The sequence below is a fragment of the Aptenodytes forsteri genome, unplaced genomic scaffold (genome assembly GCF_000699145.1).
Source record: "Aptenodytes forsteri isolate BGI_AS27 unplaced genomic scaffold, ASM69914v1 Scaffold248, whole genome shotgun sequence".
In the NCBI taxonomy this organism is placed as follows: Eukaryota; Metazoa; Chordata; class Aves; order Sphenisciformes; family Spheniscidae; genus Aptenodytes; species Aptenodytes forsteri.
Window position 1 is genome coordinate 260,054 of NW_008795935.1, and position 18,372 is coordinate 278,425.

The 18,372-nt window shown below is 36.8% G+C and overlaps 1 protein-coding gene across 1 annotated transcript in view; it reads left to right on the forward strand.

Annotated features, from left to right (window-relative positions):
- The window catches only part of CDKAL1 (CDK5 regulatory subunit associated protein 1 like 1), a 396,152-nt gene that overhangs the window by 237,299 nt on the left and 140,481 nt on the right, over positions 1–18,372 (forward strand). The window contains 1 exon segment of the mRNA XM_009285096.1: positions 9,348–9,493. Within this exon segment, the coding sequence (XP_009283371.1) occupies positions 9,348–9,493 (146 nt within the window).

Here is an 18,372-nt window from a genome sequence, read left to right on the forward strand (position 1 = left end):
GGGGGGAAAAAAGGGGGGGGAGGGATGCTTACTATTTCCTTTGGTATTATGTTAAATGTTTATTCGTCCTCTGGAGGCTGTGTGTGCATCTTTCCTTACTCTGTGTATTCCAGCTTTTTAGTTTTGTAGTACTAAAATACTCTCTCTCTCTTGTTCTTCCTCTTAAAGTGTTCTTTGTCTTTGGGGGTTCCAAATATAGCACATGTCCCTGAAATTACTCCTTAAGACATAGTGTCATGGGAACTTTTTCAGTGGTGAACTCACCCCAGAGTGAATGTATATTTGGGTATTATGGGGTTAGGAAAGGGATGAATCTCTGCTGTGCTTTGAGATACATTTTGTCACACCAGTTTCTCTAATCTAGAGTTTTAAGATCTCAGACTCAGCAGGTCTGAATGTCCATAAATGCTTGGTGACATGTTTGCTGCCAGCTGGTGGAATATGATTTGGCTTAGTAAGTGTCAAAATAAGAACCCATCTTACTCTTCTTGAAGGTTTTATGTTGTATTTGTGCATCCTGGGTGTTCTTAAAAACCTTAACAGTGTTATTGTATTGGGAACTTTGATGAACAATAAAGGTTTGCTTCCAGATAATGTAGAAGGGTATATTTGTGGTGCTGGGAATGAAGCTCCTGTTCTTTGTAACACTAGTAGGAAAAACGCTTTGAGAAACACAGAGAAAGAACTGCTTTTATTTATGCAAGATTCAGTTCTCCATCAAGACAGAATATTTTATGCATGCATCTAGTGCTCTGCTCTATTTAATAATCTGTGCATAAAAATTGGTGTTGCGAAAAGGGTTAACATTAAGTAGCACATTGCTTGACCGGTTAAAGCTGTGCACGTTAACTGTACCTTAATTATGATTTGCTCATATGAATGGTTCTCTTGCTTTGTTAGATATCACAAGAATGAAGAGTATTTAAATGCAGACAGATCCACTCTCAATCTTGTGTTGAGTGTCAGGTTGTCTGTCAATTAATTATAATACTGTCTCATCCCAGCAGACCTTTGGAGCTGTGGCTTACTTCGTTGGTGGATTACGCAGAAAATAAAAATCACCATTAACTGAGCAGTTTGTTCAAAGAATAGGTAGTACATATACGGGAAACTGCATTTTTACTAAATAAAGTGGGAATTTTAGCAGTTGCCATACGCTTCAAGGCATTGGGGTAGAAGCTATTGTCAAATATATAGCTTGCATAACAAACTGTGCCATCTTCTTTTAATATTTCTGCCTTCATTGAAAAACAAATAAGATCTTACTTTCCTAGTTATTTATATTATAATAAGTAAAGTTCTATCAACTACTCTCCATGCTGTTCCAAAAGCTTCTATTTAGTTTAGATGCATAAGCCCCTTTGTTTTTTGATAGATGAGCTGTCACATTCACTGTGCTTGGCAACATCAACATCATAATCTTCAGTAAGACTGCTTGCTTTTGTTTTCTGATAGATGAGCTGTCACATTCACTGTGCTTGGCAACATCATCTACATAATCTTCAGTAAGACTGCTTGCTTCATTAGACTTTGGCATTTGTTTAAAAAAAGTTTGATTTTTTGTTTTAGGTGATTATTCTTTAAAAATGAGAAAAAGTAAATATAATGTGTTCTATAAAGTTTAATAAAACTGCACATAATACTGGCTTTGGGTTTCTGTACCATTGTGAATTGAGGAAAAGACATAAAATCTCTTCTACCCAGTCTTTGAATTCAATTAGTTTAGTTATGTTAAATTTGCAAGAGCTGGTGAAGAACGTGAATTCTATTATACCAATCTTGTCATGTTTTTGAATATTTTTGTTCTGTTTTGCTGTGAAATTTAGCTTGGCGAATTGGATATCTACAAATGAAAGAAAGTGATTGCACTTGCCTAAAGGTTTAGGTTTTGATTAAAACTTTACACTATTTTCCTTCCACTGTAACCTGCTAAAGCAGATGCTTTTTTAGGTATTGTACTTGCTTGTTTGAAATAGAGGGAAACAATAGGGAGGCTTCCTGGCACTGATCTGTCTCAGTGCAGCTGAACTCTGATGGGGTATGCCATTCATTCTATGAGAGAGAAACCATCTTCTGAGCAGAAACCGTCAATTCTTTTATATCATACGGGATTTGCATTTTCGAGGTGGTGAACAAATGCGTAGTATGGATGAAACTACCAATCCATTTCACTCATCCAGGTTTCTGAAGACAAGGTGTGACAGTCCCACTCGCCTGTTGTAAGTGCGTGCTTCTCTATGCTTTAATTCATTTTCAAGGTTTTATTAGCATAAAATATGATTGAGACAGAGTTATTTAAAGTAGCAGTGTGCTGTTGCAATAAATCACTTTTTTAGGGAACTTCCCAATACGTGCTTCTAATACATACTGCAAAGAGGAGTATTAATTTACTTCTGGAAAAAAATATTTCATTTGAGGAGTGCTTAATGCTGAGAGATTAGAAGTTACCATGGAGGAAATGAAAAGGTACGTATTTTCTTGCACATCAGAATTAATAATTTCTCAAGGAATTAGCATTAGCTATTTGGTTGGATGGCTTTAAGTCATTAAGCCATCACTCTAGCCGTTAATTAAATGTACATTTTTCCTTAAAGTGAATCTGTTTCTTGAAACTGGACAAACAGCACTCTGAAGCTCCACAAAGTCTCATTAGGATTGTAATGATGGCTGCAGCAGCAACAGTAACAGTTTCCATCTTTGAAAGCACTGAACCATTTACTGCATGTTTCCAACCACTCAACTTCCATCAGTTCGTGTGGTAACTGAAGGTGCGCAGTGCCTTGAGGAAATCAGTGTGGTACTATTAATGCTGAAAGTGTCGCTGAATCACCTGTGTTTTGGTGACACACTTGCAGAGCCTCAGATGTTGTACTTGGGCTCACAGCTCCATACAGACTTGAGTAATAAGCAATCAGCACCCAATGTAGATGCTGATGCTTTACATTTTACCCAATGCAAAGTCAGTCCTACTTTAATATTGGAAGCAGGCTGTGATAGGGATACCAGTTTTCTTATTGTGAAGCATTTCAGCAACCCACATTAGGATATCTGTACTGGGAATTACTGTTTCTATCAGATAAATGCAAAAAATGGTACTCTGCAGAGGTGCTTTCTATTCTTGGGGATACCATGTATATCCAGGTTAAGAGTCATACCTTGGGGAGAAACATACGTACTTGTTAACTGAATAGGAGAGTTCTTGGTATTTCTGTGTTTAAAAGTAAAAATCAGGTAGCTAGTATTTGGTGCTGGGTGTTTCCTTGTTTGTGCGCTGACTCATGGGAAGAGATGCAACAAACCTCAACTGAAGCTTTGAACTATGAAATACAGTATTGTATTGTAGTATTATCTGAATGTCACTTCTTTTGCAAGAACTCCTGTTAGCCTGTTGTCATTTTTAATAAAAGAAGATGTGGCAAGTTTTTGAAGGCATGTAGATGGTTTTCGTTTGGCTTCGTTTTGTTTTCAAGAGATTAGGCTTAATATGTAGCCACAAGGGAGAAAAAATTGCTTAGCTAGCTAGGGTTGTCTGTTTTATGAGGTTGGAAGCAATAGAGAGATCCCACACCTAGGAGAACAGCTGGGAACAGCTAGGGCTGAGCATATGGCTATCACGGCTCGTCCTCCTATCAGCAAATCGCGGCTTGCAGTCTGGTTTATATCCACTTGTAAGGGTGGCCTGAGCTAATACCAGTTTTTTTTGTTTGGTAATGTAGAAGGCATTTTTCCCATATGACAAAACAGATTTTTGCCCTCCATCTGGCAACCCAGAGATTTGATTTTAAGGTTCAGATTACATTGGTCAGAATTGTGTGGGCTTCTAACTGCTCCAGTGTGACCTCCCTTTATCCTAATGCTAGGATAAAGACCTGGGCATAAGTCATGTCATATTACATGGGGTAGGGGCTGCTGCTAACCTTGCCCATCATACGGCTATATTACACCTCCCCCACTTCATATACAGAGGAGGGGGAGGCATTGCCTTCCAACCGGTGTCCCTGGGGAGGTGTGCAATTATACATCCTACATGTTCTTAGGTTTGTAGAGCCCCATTACTCCTGAGGGGCAGGGAGGCGGGGGTGAAGGTTCCCTGTTCATTAGTTTTAACAAAACTCTTACGGGCTTTCCAGACTCAATCATACTGTGTCATCACTGCCACGCCTGCATCACTAGGTCACATCTGTTCCTGAACTGTACTACAGCAGAGGAATTTATAAAATGGACCACAGCCACTTGATTTTTATCCAGACCGTGCTGGTGGTGGCACCACTGGGCTTCTGAAAGACAACAGTCAGCGGACACCCCTTGTGACATATCCCAAACTAACATCTGCCACAAGGGGAAGAAGTTTTGAGGGATTGCCATTTTGTCATGTTTCCATATGGATGAGGGTTTCTTTGGGCTTCACTGTTGGCAGAGGACAAAATCCTTTTTTTGCTAGGAAGAAAGTTATTCAGATCATTGTGACTCAGACACAAGGCAGAATTCAAATACTGGATTTTTGCCTACTTTAGGTTAGGGGAAAGAATCACTGTCTGAACAGCTTGCTGGTACTGACATAAAGATGCACAGATATTGATGTTTATTGTCTCTGTGATTCTCTATGGTTGCGCATGGTGTCATTACAAACAGAAGGATTGATTTTTCTGGTTAGGTGGTTAAATTTGTGTATTGTAATTGCTGGGATAAAATACACTGACTAGATAAAAATCTTTCTGGCAATGTGCCTTGTGTTCTGATGTACTCCAGCTGCTAAGAACTGGAAAAAAATTATTTCCTATGTGATCAGTATCCTAAAGGATATTTCACATACATTGTTAGATTCCAAATGTAGCTGACTTATTTTTTGTAAAGTCAGCTTAAAACAAATTGTGCTACTCTTTGACCTTTTCATTCCTACATGAAATGTCATTTTTGTGTAGTGCTTACCTTCGTTCATAGACGTATTATTAGATTCCAGGGGGTAGAGGGAAAAGGCAATCAGCTGTTTCAGTCATGATTAAAGACAGAAATTTTCTTTCACAGTCATATAATTTGAAGAAGTTGTTCCTTTATTGTTTCCAAATGGAAATAAAATTCTATATTGCATTTTTCTTTCTAACTGAAATATGTAATTATATCTAGTAATGCAAAGCACTGTAAAAAAAAATATATATATTTATAAAAAAACAACAGGAAACAGATGTTAAGCTTAGAATGTTGAGACACTGAAAAGCATAATTATGCATTAGCCCATGATGTCCTTAAAGTTCTCTCTGGGACATTAACTAATAGTTTTATTAAGTGATGAAATCTAGTATTCTGTGTGCAATCTGTGGTGTGGGAAAATCTGTCACCATTGACTAAGTATGACTGTTTAGCGCATAGCTGTAATTTAATCAAACCTATATGGTAAAGTACTTCAGTGTAGTTTTAGGTGTAGCGAGGATAAAAGGTAAGACTGGAACAATCTTACCTTAAAGCTCTGGGTTAGAATGTGATATTTATATCTGAACACTTACAAAGTTTGGAAGATTGATTTAGCGGATTTCTGATGTAATCATGCAAAACATTTGTTTAGTTCGTTATTCTGCTTCCTTCTGAACTGCTCACTCCGAGTTTCTGGTTATAAAAGGTAAATTTAAGAACAGCAGTGGTACTTAAAAGTGAATGACAAAGAAACAGTGGGTCATCAAGTATTTCTGTCTTGTGTTTGGTTTGTGTTAATAATCTGTGTTCTGCTAAATTCACCAAGTTAATAGTTATGATCCTGAAGTACTTGGTGGGAAATCAGTTTATCAGTAGGGCCTTTGACTCAGATCTATGCCTGAAAATAGAGGTATATACTCAATAGGACTTCAGTGCTTAAAGCACATGCAGCATATTTTGTGTAGCTTTAGATACAGAAAGTAAGCAAAGAAAGGACTTCACAGTAGAAAGAGTTTGCAACCTCCTCTTCTCTAGAAGGAGCTTTGAGGGTTCAGAACATACTTGAAACCTGTGACCACAATAACTAGGCTGTATTAAGGTTTCCAGATGAGTAACGTGTGTGTTGTACATGCATTTCTGATACGTATGACAAGCAATTTACCTTTTAAAGAATGCATGTTCTTTGATATTGAGGGACTGATGTGCATCTTTCTAAAACAAAATGATGCAGTGGAATTATCAGTAATGTTTTTGAGCTTACTTTCATGGCTCTTACTGCATACAGGGACCTGTAGTGACAGCTGAAAAATTCAGTTGATTAATGCCAGGCATTTTGTGTCCTATTAGTACAGAACCAAGGGAAATGACTTTAAATGACAACAATTATGTTCTTAATCCTGAAAGATATTGACAACAGTGATTGCAGAAGCCACGTGATTTCTTTTTTTTTAAATGGGGGATAACTAGAAGAAGCAGTTCTGACTACAGTCTTGTTTAACTATGGCTGCTGAACGCTATCGGTTTAGTTCCTCTTACAGGAAGTGTAGTTGAAAGCTCCCTCTTGGCCACATCCCGCTGAAGTAGGACACATGTGAGACCAGCGGGATTCTGCACATTACTGTAAGATAAGCAGCTAGTGGGTTTGGAGCTGGTTGGGTGTTTTTTTGAGATCCTCTAGACAGGAAAACAGTTTTTAGATTTTAGGATTTGGTTTTCGCTTTTCATACTTTGCAGCAAAATTTTCATTTTTTAAGGCAAAAAAGAGAGGAAGACAAATGAAACCAACATTTTCACACAACTAGAGGATTTCCTCACTTGTGACTTTAAAAACCAAAACTTTGTGGTAAAACAAGGTAGTTTCTCATTCTTTACTATGTATGGTGTCTTTAACACAGGTAAATACAAGGTAGTTATGTTTTTTTCATTAGTTCCTGCTGGCCTGCAATGTGTAGCTAGGTTTGTACACAATTTAAAAGTAGCTACTATCATGGAAAGAATCAGTCCCTATTTTAAGGTTAAAAAGCAACCCTTAAAAAAGGTAAATGTTGTTTAGTATGAATGCAAAGGGGAAAGAACAAAATCTTAATTCTTTAAACGTAATATTCCCTGTGTGTGTTTGGGACAGAAATCTGTTTTTTTTCCCTATCAAATGATTCTCAGCCTTAAAAAAGCTGGAATAAAATAACACTTTGATAGCTAGAAATTCTATTAAATAGTTTATTATCTTCAAAAAGAATTCACAATGTGATCACATATTGAAGAGAGTGTTACTCAGAAGATGCCAAATTTGAGAGGAGTGAGAAAGAATTAATTTTTTTCCTACATTGTAGGGTAAGTTATTTTTAAGAACTTGGCAGATTCAGAAACATGTTATGAAACTTTACTTTTTACTGGTTTCTTATATCATAAATCTGTTTTTGAAGATTGAAGTGCTTTGAACTAAGAGATAAGCAGAATAATAGGCTTGTGGTACATAGCTTAGGTTCCGGCCCTTTTGCCATTTCTCATATTTTAGAAACATATTTTATTACTGATAAGCAAAAAAATCACAGATGACTACTAGGATGCTTCATAAAAACTACATTTACCATATTTTCTAAAGCTTAAAAGAGAAGGAAAGTTTTCCTCATTTTGTTACTTTATTTTACAGAACTTGTTCTACACCATTTCATTTTGAAAATATACTCTAGCTGAACATCTAAAATTATTAAGAGCATGGGCAAATGGTTCCATTTGAAATGGACACATAAAATTCATATGGATGCATGGTGGCCTTTTCTTTACTCCTTCGTTCATGAAGCCAGCTACCTCCAGCTTCCACTGAGAGCCAGGTTCACTGCACACAGCCTTTCTGTGCATCAAATTGTATGCCCTCCAGTACCAGTATAGTTATTACTGTAATGTTCAGTTTACATACCTGAGATAGAATAGATATTCCACTGAATAATGTAACCTCTTCTCTTAGACATTTATGTAATAGGATCTTAGACAGAAACTTTCAAAACTGCTTTCAAAAGTGATTTGAGAGAGTTCAGGTTTTGTACGTGTATGTTTGTCAGATGAAAGGTGTGTGTTGAGAGCGCGTTTTTTCTTCTTGCTCTAAAGATGAGTGCTTTTAAAAGGCGGGTACCTGAAAGTTAAAAGGCACAAGGGTGTTTACCTTCTCTTTGAACAATCTAGGCCAACCTTGTAGAAATACAGAGAGAAAATCTAGATGCGTGACTAATATTGCTGATTAATGATCTGGAAAGAATATGTGAATAGTTGCAACTTAACAACTAAATCTGGCAGCAGTATGTGCTGTCAGACAGAGTATCTATGCTGTCAAAGAAAACAGGAGAAATGGTCTGAGTGAGCCTGACGGGAAGGTGCAGAATGCACATGGCAGAAGAGCAGGCAGTGCAGCACTCGCTCCCAGCCTGTCCCCTGTATGCTCACTGTGTGGGAAGAAAGGGAAAACCTTAAGTGAAAAGCTGGTTGTGTGTTCTTTGTATGGTTCTTTGTCCAAGTTCACTTATTTTTTGCAGGGTAAAGATTAACAGGCCGTATTGTACCATATTGCACACAATCTAGATGCTGTTTTGTCTCAACTTTTTAAAAATATTTAAACTTTCTTGCTAGACTATATGTCCTTAATTGTGTAAATAATAAAAATGAAAGAAATGTGACCACCATAGTCTATCCACCATCTCATGTTCCATCACCCTGTCAAGCCTCAATCAGAGGTTTTGTTTGGCTTTGTATTTGGGGGGTTATTTGCATTTTACTGTTACCTTTACTTTGTTTTCTTTCCGACCTTTTGTATTTGTACAAAATGTATAACATCCTCTGCCTCTTTTCAAGCTGTCACTTTGTTTTTAGCTGCCCCCTGATTAATTCTATGCATTTTATAGCCAAACACTTTTAATTCCTGGAGTCTTATCTCTGAAATAACAGAAGTAATGTATTTCAGACCAATATTGGAGCAGGTTTGCTAATAGCCAGATATACCTTAATTAGCAAATGGCCAACTTTAAGGATACTCCAATTAGAAACATTGTCATATTGGTGTCTGAGAACTTACTTGACTCTGACAAGAAAGCAGCTAACCCTTGCCGTCTTCTGAAATTGAAAACAGCCACTGTCTGAAAGCACCGACTTTCACAATACTTTGCCTCTTAAATTTTCTCTTAATTGGATAACCAATACTATGTAGGGAATGTCATCCCATCTCAAAAGAAATGCAATCCCATAGCTTTTTTCTTATTTTCTTTAAAAACAAAATTGGTTCCAAATATTTTCACCTGTCCCTACTGTTTCAAACTGGGCCACTGCAACTCCATATTGATTGGGTTTCAGAAGTATTCCTCCTGATTCTTACCCCATATATTAATTTAAAGGAGTTTTGTGCATTGTTTTCATAATGCTTTAAAGCTTTTTTCTTTTTGAATAACTCTTAGGAAATGGCAAAGATTCTCAATCATCCAAGAGTATATGCTTTTCTACACATACCGGTCCAGTCAGCCTCTGACAGTGTGCTCATGGACATGAAAAGAGAATACTGCGTGGCAGACTTCAAACAAGTAGTGGATTTCCTTAAAGAAAAGTAAGTCTACTAATACTTGAGAAAATAAGTGTTGGGTTTTTTGCAATGTCAAGAACATGTGGCTGGAAACACAATTACTTGCAACTTCATAATTAAGGTATGAAAAAGAATGAGCTTCTTTAAGCTTTCAAAGTCTTTGAGTTTTCTGTAAGCCCCTTGATGTGGTTTGCCCCTTTGCTTGAGCTTTTATAAGGATCTTAAATCTCTGCATGACATGCTTTTAATTTGTCAGTATATTCCTAATCTTTTTCAAATAATACATTCTTAAATTATTTTTTATGCTTAAACTACTATATGTAGACTGCTTGAAGTTAAAGTTATTGAAGTCTTCTTTAATGTGGCTTTTGAGCATTGTATACTTTGTGTACTGGAGATGATCCAGCTTCAGCAAATGTGAATGGGTTGGGTTCTTTTTTTTTTCTTTTTTTTTAAAGAATAATTATTTTATGTCCTATAGCTGATATACATTTACATCAATATAGCGATAGTCTAATCTTGCTTATGGGACTGATGATTTCTAGGGTAATTTCAAAATTATTTCCCTTAACAAGGAGCTAATTGTGAGAAATAAAAGTGTGTATCGTAATGCGTTTACTTATGCTGACCTGAAGATGAAAGTTACATTCACCTGCAAAGCTTTTGTAACTACAAGTATTAATTTAATATCCAAGGAAATCTTTTCTTAGCTTTTAAAATTTAATAGTGACATATTTTGATGGATATTTCTGCACCGATTGTCCTAAAAATAGGTGTCTGGAGAATTATTTCTGTCACCTTGTTTGGCTACTTTCTCTCTTTATCTGCTTTTTTTGTTGTTTGTGTGCTTGTTTTAATGAATTAAGGCAGTGGAGTTGTACCTTTGACTCTTAAATTGCATTAAAATACTTGTACATAAAAGAATCAAATTTTCATAATCAGTTTTTCATGATCATAGAAAAATCCAGCAGTCTAGCTATGTAAAACATGTCATGCAAGAGCTGCATGGGAATTATGATATGTAATATCATAATAAAAGCAAACTACGACACAATAGAATCTGTTTTGCAAACCGTATGTGTAGTTTATAGGACATTCCTATGCATTTAGGGCAACTGATAGAAATGGAGCTGCTTGTCTTCATACAGGTTGATTGGGCGTTAATTTTCCACCCTAAACAATGCACATGAATTCTTGGCACTTAATTTTCATGTGACTATGGGTCAGTGTTCATTTTTAATTAACAGACATATTGTATTCCCACGTATCTTAAGTGGGAACTGTGTCAGTTTGTGTCTTAGTTGACTTGAAGCTGATTCATTGTTCTCTTCAGTAGTTTTAGCATTGGCAGCTATTATCATAACAGCAGCTGGATTTTCGATAACTTAGTTTAGCTGGCACATGTTGGGGCATATGGGAATTTATTAAATCATTCAGCTCTTGCACACAGAAAAGAGTGAATTACTTAATATCCAAATTTAAAACAGCTGGTCATTGAATATACAGTAATCTATGACATACGTCTTTTTCCACAGGCTTTTTTGTAGTGAACTTAAGGAAGAAATAATTGGTTTGATGTCTTAATTTTAAATAATAATGAACTTTATTTATCCTGCTTATTAAGAAACTACCAAATTATCTAGTAGTTCCTGCTAGAAAACGGTCTCCAAATATTAAGATGGAAAATTCTTTGTACCATATGGCAGCAGGATGAGGAAGCTATGCAAGGCAGAGAAAATGTTTTGGATATTTGAACATGTGCACATCTGTAAAACTAATTTTTTTTCTTTTTTTCTTTTGCACTTAAGAGCACAGTGTCTTCATTTGTAGTCTCTCCTCTTATGGCAGCAGCCAGCTATTACATTCCCATATAGATATTCCCATAAAGATCTCAGCACAAAGTTTGCCAGGACTTAACGTTGCTGCAGACAACTCCAGAGCCTAGAGCCAGAATAGCTAAAATTAAATATGTGTTTGAACTACTTTAATAGCCAAAAGGGATTATTTCCATCTTCCATTTATCAAAAAGGAAAAATAAAACAAAAGTAGAACCCCCTGTATCTCCTTTCTCTGTTCCTAGGGTCATAAAGTCATCTAGAAGCTTCCTACGCAAAATGTACAGGGTCTTATCAGTAGATTCCAAATGGTGCCTTCGTCTCTAAAATGTGACATCTGCTCTGATAATATCTTCACCTAAAACTCTATTAAACCAATAATTGTATAGGCTGACCTGCTGAAGAAGTAAAGCCACACATCAAGGAATTATATGTTATCAGTTAAGTGCTTAATAACTTGAGTTCAAACATCTAAGCAAATAAAAATGAAGCACAGCAAGTAAAAAAATGAAGGGAAAAAGGAAAAGAATGAGCCGTGTCATCTTTTTGGTTTTGGAACCCCAAAGATACCAAGTGATTCCTGACTATTTATTTTCTCAGTCAGGCCAACAAAACACCCTGGGACTTTTTTTCCCCGGAAGAAGGAGCAAATGCCTTTCCTTCCTCTGGAGAGCCAGGAGTGATTGCAGAGGTATCTCCTTCTGAGAGTGGGGATTTATTCATGTCCTGCTGAGCACAGAACGCCTTACAGAGAAGCTACAGTTCTCCAAAGTGATTATTTTTTTTGTTGAAACTCACTTTTTAAAAGAATGGAACATTCTAGACCCTCAGAGACTGTGAAGTTAGACACGTCACTTTTTTCTTCTCTTTGAGGGCTCTTTCTTCAGGCAGGAACCCTAGAAATGAACTTTAAAAATTAATATTGATATTCTAGTGCAGTCTTTTGATATGCAACACTGGTTTTTAGAGCCACTCTCCCCAGCCAGGTGACAACATTTTTGGTTTATTATGAAGATCAATAGCAAAATGTATAGAATATAAAGCCAGAAACACAAATCTAATAGACTGAAAAACTGAACTACAGAAGTCGTTTTATACTTTTTTTAGAAATTCCTTCTTTTGATATTTTGCACTTTTTTGCACTGAAATTTCAGTAAATTCAAGTATTCAGAAAAATACTGTTGTACTGTTGATAGGTGAGTAGCTGATAAACAGATATAATATGTGTGTGTATATATATTTACTGAGGATTTATTTGTAAACTATTCTGGAGAGCCGCAGCATAAAGGAAATGAGGATGTGCTGATTAATTCAGAAGGTGGTCCTGTACAACTTTTACATAGTCTGTAGGGACTAGGGACTAGTGCCCTAGTCTGTAGTCTTTAGGGACTAATACAGTAGTCTGGAGGGACTATTCTCAAGACTGATTCCTGCATTAGATATTGAATGTCTGCAACTAAATACAGGAGCTTTAGAAATTGCTGCTCAGTAATTTTAATCCAGAGACCAATTTAGTCTTATATCAGAAAGTCTTTAATTGTGGTGTCATATCAAAATGTGAATTGTTTTTCAAGTGCTCTCAACTTTCAAGATTCAGCATAAATTATATTTCTGAAAGGTGATGTTTGTAGTTGCAAAAAGAACAAGACTGCTTTAATTATCTTGAAGTTTTGAAACTTAATCCCCTGAAATTTACTTTTGCTGATAAAAGCAAATAATTAGAATATATTTTAGCTAAAGAAACCTGAGATCTGAATGTCATATTCTGTAATTGCTTGAATAATCAGCAATGTGAATATATCCCATTAAAAAAATCCTTAGACTGGTAATGTGTTTTCCAAATTTCTTGTTTGCTGTTGTTGACCGTACTACGTTCTCTTACCTTTCTGGTTGGTGAAGTGATTATGATGTTCATCAAAGTTCATATCAATCTTTCCCTATTACTGCTGCTTGATAAGAGAAGAGAATTGTAAAACCAAAATCTAGATGAATTAAAAAAGTAGAGAAATTTAGAGCTATACCTTTCTGTTTTGGGAAATAGCATAATGCTGAGGAAAAGCTGGATTTGCCTCACAGTTTGTTTTTGTTTGTGTTCTGAGATAGGAGCGTAGTATTAATTGTGGGTGGCTGCTGCTGTTCACTTGAGATTGTCTCATAATTCATACTGGAAACATCTGAGCTTTCCAATATCATCTGAAAGCCAGCAAACTTGGGCTGCCAGAGGGGAGAGCTGCAGCTCTGTCAGGCAAAGAGTTCTGTTCTTTTTTGCGCTATTTCTCTCTTCTCCATTAAAATCAGACCTACTAGTAAGCCCGTCCTAGCCTCCGTTAGTTTTAGTGGTAATCAGGTATCAATTTTTCAGCATATGTAGATACATAATTACGTGCAGTTGGAAAAAGAAAGTAAAGGACCAAAAGTAAATGAGTGCAGTGGAAAAGAAATCACAAGCTTGGAAGGAGATTAATCGCTCAGGTGTAAACTCAAATCTTAGTTGCCCGGCAATTACAGATAAGCGCTGAATGTCTGAAGAAACTGGAGATAATGTCCAAATTGAGGGAAGGTGTTATATAGTCCTTTGGGACAGCTGGCTTCAGGGAGGCTCCCTTCTTCCCTGTTGCTTTACAAGGAGTTAAGCCAACAAGTGGTAATCAGCAGCTTCCTAGGCCTTTTTGGCTTTTTTGTTGCAGTGGAAGCCAGGCTGCATCTGCTTGGATGGTTAGACAGGCTGCTTCAGAGTTAAATAGTGTGGCTGGGAGCAAAGCAGACTCAGTGACTGTCTCCTCCCAATCATGCTGTATATCCGTGTTAGTCTTAGTTTTTACAGCAATATTTGAGTGTCTGAATGAACTTTTCATAGTCCGCTCTCTCAGTATAATTTTGTCCGGTATGTTTCAGTATGGCTATTCTTGTCTTTCTGAGCAATTTCACAAGCAGTAATGTTTCCCAGGTTCCAGTCTTCTGTTGTGACCGTGTTCTTATTCTGGGCATCATAACACATACCATAAAAGCATATTTGGGCAATCAGCTGTTTATCATGGTCTCTGTCTGTATTTCTTGTGCAAGCGAGTATCTTGCCATCCAGAAGTCTTCTGCTTGAAAATTATCTCTATTTTCTAATAGCTAATTTTTGACTGAAATAATGAACAGGGAGGAAATATCTTCCCAAATGCTTGTTTCTAAATACTATTATTTGGATGATCAAGAAAATTCTGAACACTGTAAATAATTTGTAACTGTAAATAATTTTCTTCTGAAAGGTGTCCATATAGTAAGCTCCTGAATATTATTAAGTCCACATTGAAAGATAAATGGCTAAATGAGTCATCGTCAAATTTGTAGCTATTCCAGACAACCTGCAGTTTTGAAACTATCCCAGGCCTTGTGGCAGTAGTATTGTCTTTATCACATTATCGTGCTAGTTATTGAAACGAGAATTTGAAGGCAACAAATAGAATAATTTTAAAATATCCATTTACTATTTTTTACATACATTTTCCTACTCACTTTCAAAATGCAGGTAGTTATGAAGTAGACTATAACAGCTCCCTCACTTTTTTTACAGCATGAATGTGTTTCATTTTCTTTCTGAAAATGCATTTTTGTTTCTCAGAGAGAGACATCATTGAGCTCATTTTGCAGATGTGCAAATCGTGGCCCTAACAAACCGTGACAAGTCTTTCAGATTTAGGCTTTTTTAAATGGGTTTTAGTACATCTGTTCTGTCAGTCTAACTACTGCAAATGCAAATGTCATCTGTTTAAAATCCTTATGACGTTTTCTGCTAAGAAATTGCTGAGTGTATTTGGTACTTATCTGTAATTTTATACCTCAGTCTCTAGACTATTCTCTTTACTCTGCCTTTTGTCTGCACTTGGAGGCTGAACTAATCACTTTACCAAATGTGTCTCTTTTTGGTGTTTTAAATGAATTGAGTGTTTGTAAAAAGTATTGAATTAGCACCAAAAACTAAAACGTGGGGGGGTTTCACCAAACAGACACAGAACAAAAGTAGATTCAAGTTTGTGTCTAGACTTCATGCTAGTGATCAGTGGTGTAGTCTTTGATGGACTACAAGCTCCTTTTACCACAGGACTAGTTGTCTTTAGATGTCGTGAAATTTAAATTTGGGCTTACATAAAGCAGTTGCTAAATTTATAAGTCTTCCTGCCTTGCATTTGATCCACAAGGTCACATAGAGAGATACAAGTAGGTGAGAGGTTTCAAAGGTGCTGAACGCTTACAGATCCATTAATTTCATTACGATATTTTGAATATTCAGTGTTCAACTACCTAAATTTAAAAAGTATGTTTTTCTTTTGTACCAACTGGGGAGAGACAAACATTAGGCAGTCCAGAATAGCTTTTTTTTTACTGTAACATTACTCCAACCAAGCTGAATGTCGTTTTAGGAGGGCCATCTTTCCATTTTGGCTTGTACAGCACTTCTTTGCCCTTTTCTCAACAAATGCTACTGTACTCTCATTTTCTAGCAAGGAAATATACTGAGGAGATTTCCTGGAAGGGGAATGGAAGGAGGGAAGGAAGGTTGCTCACAAATATCTGCATCTTTTTAATCTCCTGTCTTCACTGTTCTACAGATTGTTGAATCAGCTTTCAGTTAGTTCAGGGAGAGACCTCTTACTGCCATGGTTCACATAATTAGATCTGTTGCCACTTTATAAATTACTAGTCACCATTTTATAGCATAGTCTTTCATGCCAAATGCATCAAGGATATTAGGGTTTTCTGGCTTTAGGCTCTTAGTTATTCTGTTGCTTGTACATCAGGATGGTGGCTGCCAGAAGTGCATGCTTTTTTCTACTTTTGGTGGTCCCATGCCTTGTAAAGTGCGACTGTTAAACTCTTTCTGTAACAGTGCTGGGGGAAAACATCATTTGCTGGAAGGTGAACTAAAAGCTGCAGCTGAAGTTGGGGTAATGTGGAAATTGCATTAGACTTGTTGTGGTTGTTATTTGTAGAACTTCATTATAGGCACTTCAGAAGAAAACTGTTAATAGCGAGTTAGCAGTGGGTCATCTGTGTGAACAACATGAACGTTTGTCAAGTTCACTTTACAACCTTCACTTTCTTATATGTCTGTATAGATAAGGAAATTATTAAAGTCTCTGGCTGTGTGACTGTAAAAACCCAGCCTCATCTATGTTAATTCTAGCTTGACAGAAGTCTTTTGGAAACACACAGAGTATAGCAAAAGTTTAATGACCGTGATCTCTAGAAGTTCAGGTTTTCTTTTTTTAGAATCCTAAAGAGTAACAAAACCCATTTACCTTGAAATAGTGTGACATTTTCCTACTGGGAACACCATTTTGTGGCTTACTACACAGGGAGTTATTTGTTCTAAAGAGTATACAAATAATGGTGTAACAGATTCCCTGAAGTTTGGAGGATGTTTTCATAAAACTACTGTTACTTATGTTTTTATTTAGTCATGTACCCACAAGAAGAGTTTGGAGTAAAGTCTGTGTAGTATTTTTACACTAGATTAATAACTGGAATTAATATAAAAGACAAGTTTTTATTCCCATAAGTTATTCTTTTTTTAAAACAAATATTTGATGTTTCACTGGTATGCTCATCCTTGCTTACCTCTTCCTTCCAATTGTTTCTGCCAACCAAATGAATTCTGCTTTAAATGAGATTGTAAAATGCATGGGCCTAGGACTGTTCCATAAGGAATACGATTAAGAGTCAACTTGGAGGACTATAAGACATGTTGTAGTCTGGTTATAACTAGGGGTAGTACAAAAATGAGAAATACAGAACTGGGTTGAAAAAAAAATCTCTTTGATATGTGTGGTAAAATAATGATAAAAGCCCATGAGGGTATCTCTTTGACAGTTCACAATGCTCATTTTTCAGAAGCTGTCTTTGTTAAAGAGGATCATACCTTTTTTGAGCAGGAGACTTGGAGTTTCAATGCATGACATGGTAACAGTACCCCTTGTAAAAAAGGGGTATTTGTTTTCTGTATATGCATATCCTACAGCTACAGTATGTTTCCCAAATTCACAGTAAGAGTATTGCTGCAATCCCCATTTTCCTGTGGCTTACTCTGTTACTGGTACATCTGTCAGACTGTTGTTCGTGTGCTGATCACACTTAGCCTGAGGATGTACACATGCAAATACTGAAGTCCAAACTGAGTTATGCAATGTGATATTAACATAAAGTAATTCTCAAGTTACAGACTACTTTGAAGATTAGATGGCACTAAATGTAACTTCAACCTATTTATTTTTTGGGAAGGTACTGCTTAGGAAACTAGGATTTCATAATTTCCGTATGCTCCATAATTTTTTGTATGAAGTATCTTCACCTTCTGGAGTAATTCAGTTCTGCATACTGTCCTGTTTAAGCAGGATGTGCATGATGTTCCTGTTTTACAGAATTTTCTTCTAAATAATACACATATTTTTCTGGAAATAGAGAATCATTATGAGAGGTGGGGTTTTTTTTCTGGCTCTCCTGCTATTGGTCCACTCCCATAGATATGCATAGAAACTGGAGGGTGAAGCCTGGGAAATAAAGTGCCCAGGATGAGCCCAGCTTGCTGAGTGCAGGCTTAGTGGGAACACAGGGCATTCGCACTTCAGATGCTTTGAGGTCACAACACTGTTTTGGCCAAAGTTTGGAGGAATAATTTTTGGAATCATTGCTGGAGAGAGAAGATATGCCCCCTTATTAAATGTAAAAATTATTTAGTCTTCTGTCCTGGTTTCGGCAGGGATAGAGTTAATTTCCTTCCTAGTAGCTGGTACAGTGCTGTGTTTTGGATTTAGGATGAGAACAATGTTGATAACACACCGATGTTTTAGTTGTTGCTAAGTAGTGCTTACACTAGCCAAGGACTTTTCAGCTTCCCATGCTCTACCGACCGAGAAGGCTGGAGGAGCACAAGAAGCTGGGAGGGGGCACGGCCAGGACAGCTGACCCAAACTGGCCAAAGGGACATTCCATACCATGTGACGTCATGCTCAGTACCTAAACTGGGGAAAGCTGGCCGGGGGGGCCGCTGCTCGGGGACTGGCTGGGCATCGGTCGGCAGGT